We start from the raw sequence: 8,360 nt of genomic DNA, 5'->3' as shown, positions 1-8,360 counted from the left end.
AAGCTCCCGAGGCCACCCCGGGCGTTTATTTTACTTCACCCCTCCCTTTCTGTGAGGGACCCGGGGCCCCCGCGCTCAGCGCCCCCGTGTCGGGCGGCAAGCGGTGCGAAGAAACCCCTGCCCCGCCTCCCTCGTGACGCGCGCCCAGCCGGGCCAATCAGAGCTCGCGGCGCCACTCCCCCACACACCGCCCCCCTCCCAGCTTAAGAAAGGGCGCGCGGGCCGGGCCCAGCCAGAGCGCCGCGCGGGGTGGAGTGTGCGGGTGCGCGACGGCCGGTGGTTCCGCGGGATCCGGGTTGCTCTGCCCTCGAGCGCAGCTCGAGGACGCAGCCCGCGGAAGAGGAGCCCCAGCCGCGCACCCCGACGGCGCCCGCTCGCCCACCTGCGGATGCTGGAGTGAGCGCGGCGACGGCGGGATGCTGGCGCTGCTGGCTGCCGGAGTGGCGCTCGCCGTGGCCGCCGGGGCTCAGGACGTCCCGGCGCCCGGCAGCCGCTTCGTGTGCACGGCGCTGCCCCCGGAGGCGGCGCGCGCCGGCTGCCCGCTGCCTGCGATGCCCATGCAGGGCGGCGCGCTGAGCCCCGAGGAGGAGCTGCGGGCCGCGGTGCTGCAACTACGCGAGACCGTCGTGCAGCAGAAGGAGACACTGGGCGCGCAGCGCGAGGCCATCCGCGAGCTCACGGGCAAGCTGGCGCGCTGCGAGGGGCTGGCGGGCGGCAAGGCTCCGGGCCGGGAGGCCACGGGCAAGGACACCATGGGCGACCTGCCCCGCGACCCCGGCCTCGTCGTGGAGCAGCTCAGCCGCTCGCTGCAGACCCTCAAGGACCGTCTGGAGAGCCTCGAGGTAGCGGGGCGCGGGGGTCCTGGAGGTGGGGTGTGTGGTCCCAATCGCGAGCCGTGCGGGAACGAGCCGGATTTGGGGTAGGGTGCCGGGAGTTCTCGATCCAGCTTGGAACTTAATTGCGTGGCACGCACCCCGCACGCCTTCTGTTCCCCGCGCGCCGAGACTGCCCACTAGGTGGCCATTCACTTAACGATGTCCGGGCTGGCCGAGCCAGGACGGCCTGCTCTCTTCTTGCAAATCTCCCGGAGGCTGTGCCGGGTGACCTGAGGCTGCCGCAGGAGATCAGCGGCCCCTGGCGTCCCGCGCTTCCGTTTATAAATCAGGTCTGGGTGGGCCAGAGCGGGCAGAGGCCTGCGGGTCTCGGCGGGACGTGAGTGCGGGTGGAGGGCCACCGGCCACTAGGACTCGCCTTGGAGGAAGCCTGGTTAACTTGAAAGACGTTTGCCCGCGAACTGCGCGGTCCTAAGGTGCCCTTCCCAGTTGCTTTGGCGGAAAGGACCTCATTCCGTCCTCTCATGGAAGGTGTACACAGTTTGGAACTTTGGGAGAAAAACCTTTCTTTAATTTCCATCTTTATACTCCTCCCTATTTAAGAAGCGTAGACGTTCTGTTAAACATGTGTATCAAAATACTAGCAAAGCCAGGTTTCAATTAAGGTGGTAGTTACTGCAAAATTATTTGAGGATTTCCTGTGGCATGATGGTTAAGTACAGTATTTCCAGGATCTGTATATCCCTTGATTCTTTACGATTTATAAGAGCTAATATTTTTGGAACACTAAATATGTTCAGCCCTTGCAACGATCCTGGGAGGCAGATGCAGGTAACTGCCTTTTACAACCTGGAACAAACACTTAGAGGGATAAATAGTTTGCTGAGGACTCGGCTGGGCAACAGCAGGCTGCCTCTGGAGTCAGCAGGGAGACAGAGGAGTGAAGGAAATAGGCAGGAAGGATTTAGAAACAGCATTAAAAGCAAAGATTCCTGGAATTCAGAAGTCATGTTTTAGATCTCTCGTTTTCCGGTGACATCTCTGCAAGCAACCTTTGTGCCACACTGGAACTTGGGGGCTGTTTTCATTTCTAGATGAAAGTGCATCAGCTTTGAGTGCCATTTGATTAACTCTATAAAAAAAAAAAATCCTCGCTGTGTTTTGGTCTTTGCCCAAGAATGATAGATGGTTAAAATTTTAGCTTTTTAGTTAGAGGAGCAACACCGATTTCTGAGAGGGGGAAATGAGATTCATAAGTTTCAAATATGGCAGCAAAGTCATTGTTGTCTGACTTTGAAATCCTTCACACACACACACACACACACACACACACAGCATCAGTGAAATGCTCCCCCTTGTGCCACTGGCACATTGATTTAATACTCCCCATTTGGAAACTTCTCCCTTTGTGAGGCCCCTCCCTAAGGGCGGGGCCGTTGGAGCTGCATTTCCCAATTTCTTTCTCACCGCCCTAATACTTCTCCCTGGCGTCTGCCCCGACCCAAAGCGCCAGCTCCGAGTGAACGCGTCGAATGCCGCGTTGCCTGGTGACTTTCGAGAGGTGCTCCAGCGGCGGCTGGGGGAGCTGGAGAGGCAGCTGCTGCGCAAGGTCGCAGAGCTGGAGGACGAGAAGTCCCTGCTCCACAACGAGACCTCAGCTCACCGGCAGAAGACCGAGAGCGCCCTGAACGCGCTGCTGCAGCGGGTGACGGAGCTGGAGCGAGGTGAGAGCTTTGCTTGTTTCTCTGTCGCCCTCTGGCTGACGTCCCTCCTGAGCCCCCACCTCTTGTCTTGGTTCTTGGCTGCAGTGTAGGGGAAGCTGGGCCCAGAGCAAGGGATAGCAGCCAGAAGAGGGGCCAGCCCCAGGGCTCTCTTGCCCACTTACAGCCCACCTCGCTGAGGGAATGGTCGCTCCCAGACCCCTGTCTGCTCTCTCTTCCCACGTTTGCTGGGCTGGGCTCTAAGGCTGCTGTCCAGTCATCCCTGAACTGACCTGACAGGTGCAGAAAACCACCTGAATCCTTACCATTCAAGCAGCAGTCCACCCCTGTCTTTTCTCTTTGGCCCCAGGCTGCTTAGCCTTGCCTGTCACCTGCAGCTCCTGATTTATTGGTCAGGCCTTTTAATGCCTTAATTGGTTTTAACTAAGTTTCTTCTGAATCTCCAAGCTCTTTGGTGGGAACAGGGCCCCAGATTTCAAGGTTAGGTCCCCTCCTCTGCCCCTGGGCTCTCAGCTCTAATCAAACCTATCTGTTGTTACCAAGCTAACGCTATTACCAACACTGAGCCTTATTAAATCAGCAAGCCTGCCCACCTGCCAGGATAGAAGCTATTTCTCTTCATTAGATAATCACGTCTTTGGGAAGAACATGGGCATTTCCAGATTAAATACTAGTGGCTGCATGTAGTGGAAAGAGGGACTGCTGCCCCTGCTCTGTCATTCAGCAGCTGAGTGCCCTGGGGTAAGCCCCCCGCCCCCCGCCCCGCACTTCTCCAAGCCTCTGTGCCTCAGCTCTTTGCCCGTAAAGTCAGGAGTCGGGGCTTTCTGCTTCTCTGAGTTTTGCTTCAGCCTAATCTGGAGCCTTCTGTCCTGGCCTGGCCCCACCCCTAGCTCCCTCAGGTGCCCAGGTCTTCCCAGCCCCTGCCAGGTGCTCAGCAGCTCTGCAGTGTGCGTGCTGAGGGTGCCCTGCCATGGGCGGTCAGAGCGGGTCACGTGAGGCTATCCGGTCAGCAGAGAGGAGTGAATACGGCACGTGGAGCCCGGATGCTCATATTTCTTCCCACACGGCCTGTCCCCCAGAGGCTGGTAGGGTGACGGCAGGCTCTGCTGCTGTCTTTTGCAGGAGGTCTTCCTTGGGCGGGTGTGAACCATGGCACCAAAGCGCTGCCTCAGGTGTTCTTCACTGTGACAGAAAATGAGTCTGGGGGGGGGGGTCACGGCAGAGAAAGGCTGGTTCATCTGGCTTCGTCCTGCAGATGGAGTGAGGAAGGGACTGATTCAGTCTACCAGTGACACAGGTGGTTCAGTTCTGGGTCCCGAGAGCCTGCCTGTCTTTGTTGGCAATGGAGACCATCTGGCTGCTCATGGCGCCTGATAAATACTTGTTGACTGAGGGTATTTAGGCTCCTTCATTGGCAGCATCTGGTCCCAAAATTGGAGGGAAGCTTTCGCCATGACAGCTCACAGAATCAGCTGGTACCCTGCAAATTTTTGAATCTGATAACTGGAGACAGGGTCATGCCTTCTATGTGTTTATTTTTAATTTTGAGCCTAAGTGTAAACTGTATTGACCATCGCTTAGACCTCTTTGAGAGTACCGATCGTTTTCAAAGCCTTTGGAAGCACCGTTAATGTGGGGACAGCCAGGAGGATTCTTGCCCGTCCCAGGTGGGGCCAGAAGGGTCAAGGCTCTGGCCACGTTGTTACCCTCAGTGGGGAGGTCACCTCTGCATTCCTCTGCCTCCCGCTGGTCCCAAACTGCAGGAAATGGTCCATAAATGCCACTTCCTCTTGGGGAGGGAGGGGCAAGTTATGAGCCAAGGCACGAGCTCTTGTCAGCGGTTTAGCCCAAAGGCCACTCCTGAGTTAAGCTGTCACGACACAGGCACGTGCCTCCGTTGCCCGGGCAGTGGCCCCCCTGTGAGGACGGCCTGGGCCCACTGCCTGGCCAGTCTCTGCCCAGTGCCCGAGACCCTGTGCTACATGCTGCCTTCATGTCCCTCACGTGGGCTCCTGACCCTGTCCTTGCTGTGGGAGCTGAAGGGTCCAAGATTTTAAGGACATAGCAAGACTTGGCCGAGGAAGGGTTTTCTGACTTAATTTAACCAGAAAACTAAGTCTAGTCTGTCTCTACCTGCTTCTTCGAGCTTTGAAGAACGAGGTTGCTCTGTTTACTGCTGGAGCTTCAGCACTTTGGACAGTGGCTGCCCGGGAGCAGGGTGCTCCAGGGATGAGGGACTGGCCAGGAGGCGGGGGTCCAGGTGAGCCGTGGCGCCGGGCCTTGCTGGCTGCGGTAGACTGACATGCTGCGGGCCTCTCTTCTTCCCCCAGGGAACAGTGCGTTCAAGTCACCTGATGCATTCAAAGTGTCCCTCCCGCTCCGCACAAACTACCTGTACGGCAAGATCAAGAAGACGCTGCCGGAACTGTACGCCTTCACCATCTGCCTGTGGCTGCGATCCAGCGCCTCTCCTGGCATCGGCACCCCGTTCTCTTACGCGGTGCCTGGGCAAGCCAACGAGATCGTGCTCATAGAGTGGGGCAACAACCCCATCGAGCTGCTCATCAACGACAAGGTGAGGCCGACTGGGGCGCCACCTTCCCCGTCGCGGTGGTGACTAAGGTCGGGACTTCGCAGGGAATCCAAGAGCAGCTGCGGGAGTCCTCCTCGAGGTGGGGGCGACTCTGTGCTGACTCAGTCCCGCTCTGGACAGCTGACTGGGCGGGGGCAGGGGGCAGGCCGCTGCAGCTCGTGGAGAGCCAAGCCGTGAGTCTGGCAGGAAGTGGCAGAGAGCCCAGGCCACAGGTCGGGGAAGGGACAGAGTGAGCTGGGAAGTGTGCTTGCCAGCCCGAGCTGTCCTCGGCCCCGAGGCCAGTCCACGAGGGCTGCTTTCCAGGGCTGCGCGGGTGAGCAGCAGTGTGTGTGTGTCTCTGCGGTACTTCTCCTGAGCGTATCTGTTTTGCGGGGGATGGTTATTGAGCTATAACTCACATACAGTGAAACAGTAAAATTTACATTTTTTTTACTGTGTGGTTTGACCAGTTTTGACAAATGCAGGATATAAACGAAGTGTATCCATTGCTGCAATTAGAATATTACAGAGTTCCGTCCCCTCCCAGATTTCCTCATTTCCCTTTGTAGTCAGCTCCGCCTCCTGCCCCTGCCCATGGCTGATCTGTTCCCCAGCCCTGCAGCCTTGCCCTTCCCAGAGTAAAAGTCTCCTTTTAATAGACTGGCTGGTTTTCAGGAGCCTGATCTCCCCAAGAGGTAAGGCCTGGGCGCCGGCGGGGACCCCAGCAGCCCCACTTAGACTTTCATTCTGAAGTCGGGTTCCACGTAGCCTGAAATGCCCCTCACGTCCCTATGCTGGAGCTGAGCGTTTGAATGGCTCCTGAGCCCAGAAGCCCTCTGCGCCCTGGCCCCTCGCGCTTCCTTCACCGAGTGAACCGCGCTGAGTAGAGTTTGCTTAGGTGGGAAACGCCGTGTAATCTGCCTGCCAGGCCCCTTCCAGCAGTGACCATGTCCCTGCGCCCCTGAGCTGGGGCTAATGGTTCTAAATGACACCCTTGGATGCTGCCCTGGAGGCCAAGAACCTTGTCTTCCTCCGATTAGATGTCCTGTAAACAGCCAGTTCCTGGGAGCTGGCGCACGGGGTTGCTAGGACACCGGAGGTCACAGCAGGCTGGGTCGCAGCCGAGCCGGTCTGAGGAGCACTCATGGGACGCTAGTAGATGGATGCGGGTCGGAAGTGCCCCTCCAGTTCTGTGTGACTCCCACACACCATGTGACTGTAGGCCTCCGCCCTCGGCACGGCAGGACGCCCGCACGCAGTCCCTGTGCGCAGCTTTGGGTGCTGGGGCCCTGCCTGCAGGTGCAGGTGCCTGGTCTGACTGTCGTGCAGAGAAACTTGCCCAGCAGGGCCCTGCCTGCCCTTTGGGCTCCCCAGCATGGGCGTCCAGGGGCAGCGTCGGGGGCTGTCTGTCACATCCGCTGGGTCAGCACAGCATCCCGGACCCTCAGCCAAGCCAGGACCAAGAGTGTCCGGTTGAGAGCGGGGCCGCTCTGGGGGCCGGCGCTTGTGCCTAGACTGCCCCTTTCTCCGAGCGTCTGATGGCACATGGGGCCCCCAGCCTGAGCGTCTCTCTGAAGTGGACAGGCCAGGCATGTCCCCCAGGGAGCAGAGAAGGGGAGACCGGGGGGGACCCCGTGTGCTGAGCAGCACTGGGTCCAGGTCCTTCCGTCCCCCCAGGTCAGACTCCTGGGAAACTCTCCAGGGGCCTTACCTGCACGTGGTCACCCACAGGTTGCCCAGCTCCCCCTGTTTGTCAGTGATGGCAAGTGGCACCACATCTGTGTCACCTGGACAACACGGGACGGCATGTGGGAGGCCTTCCAGGATGGCGAGAAGCTCGGCACCGGGGAGAACCTGGCGCCCTGGCACCCCATCAAGCCGGGCGGCGTGCTGATACTTGGGCAGGAGCAGGTGGGTACAGGGGCCCGGCAGGCAGGAGTGCGTGGCCAGACAGGCAGCCTGAGGCCGGGCCTGAAGGCTGCCCTCTTGTGCCGCCCGCTGTCTGCCTTCAGAGGTGACCGCTGCGGCCCGACAGCCGCCTGGGTGGGCGAGGGGCTCGCCTCTGGTTGCCTGCGGCTGAGGGCAGGGCACCGGGTTGGTGTGGTGGGTTCAGGCGGTTCCTGGAAGGGAGTGCAACCCAGGAAACCAGGAGTGCCCCTGGGTGGTGGGTCCTGTACCCCCCCGAGGTCCTCTCTGCCAGGCAGTGTTGACTCAGGACGTTGGGGGCTGGTATGGCGCCATCCAGGCGCTGCTGGCGCAGGGCCTGGGGGCACTTAGGGAACGCCTGTGGGGTGCTCAGCCCGAGGGGGAGAAGGGGGGCGGGGGGGGGAGAGGCCCCAGGGCAGCCCTCCAGAGGGGAATCGCAGCTGGCCGTCCGCCCTCAGGCAGGTGAGAGTGATATCTCAAACCTGTGTTGGGGGTTTGCTGATGGAAAGTGAGGGACCAGACTCCAGGTGTTTTGGGGGCTGAGTCTGGGCTCTTCCTTGGCCTATGCCCTCCCCACTTCCCTGTCTCCTCTCCCCTGGAAGCCTGGAGACCCAAGCTGAGTCCCAGCTTTGGGACTGGGCGCAAGCGTCTCCCTTAGATTTCCCCTGTAATCTGTGGTTGGAGTGAAGACATCTGCCGGGCCAGAGCTGGGGAGTCAGGAAAATGCCCCAGTGCCCCTGCCCTGCCCCCGTCTCTCTCCAAGGTGGCATCTTCTCCCCGAAGCCGGTCACATGCCAACATGCTGGCATGGTTCTGTCCCTTCCCTAGGACACCATCGGGGGCAGGTTTGACGCCACGCAGGCGTTTGTGGGGGAGCTCAGCCAGTTCAACATATGGGACCGCGTCCTTCGTGCCCAAGAAATTGTCAACATCGCCAACTGCTCCACGAACATGCCGGGCAACATCATCCCGTGGGTGGACAACAACGTTGACGTGTTCGGAGGGGCCTCGAAGTGGCCCGTGGAGACCTGTGAGGAGCGCCTCCTCGACTTGTAGCCGCCCTGCCCTCTGCCCAGGAGGCCGGGCTCTGCTGACCCCCCAGCTAAACTGTGTACAGACCTCCTGCGGAAGGGCTGGGGCCCCCAGAGACTGAGGCTCCGCGGCAGCATCTGTGACTGGCTTATTTGTTCCCCACTGAGACTGGGTGGTTTTGGAGGGTTAGGGCCAGAATCCCTGGGGAAATGCCCTGCGCCGCAGGGGGCCACACTCTGCTGTCTGCTGGGGGGCCACAGACCTCCAGGCCCTGGT

At 59.9% G+C, this 8,360-nt stretch overlaps 1 protein-coding gene across 1 annotated transcript; it reads left to right on the top strand.

Moving 5' to 3' along the window:
- The first annotated feature begins 416 nt into the window (after positions 1-416).
- On the top strand, positions 417-8,108 carry NPTX2 (neuronal pentraxin 2). The gene is made up of 5 exons (XM_054579403.1): positions 417-842; positions 2,341-2,557; positions 4,885-5,129; positions 6,858-7,037; positions 7,881-8,108. Exons 1-5 carry the CDS (start codon positions 417-419, stop codon positions 8,106-8,108), a joined length of 1,296 nt encoding a protein of 431 aa, XP_054435378.1.
- Positions 8,109-8,360: the final 252 nt, after the last annotated feature.

This window comes from Pteronotus mesoamericanus, unplaced genomic scaffold (genome assembly GCF_021234165.1).
Source record: "Pteronotus mesoamericanus isolate MK-2021 breed Mesoamerican mustached bat unplaced genomic scaffold, CSHL_Meso_final contig_1, whole genome shotgun sequence".
Taxonomy (NCBI): domain Eukaryota; kingdom Metazoa; phylum Chordata; class Mammalia; order Chiroptera; family Mormoopidae; genus Pteronotus; species Pteronotus mesoamericanus.
Note: the sequence above shows the minus strand (reverse complement) of the source record. Positions and strands in the feature narration are given on the sequence as shown.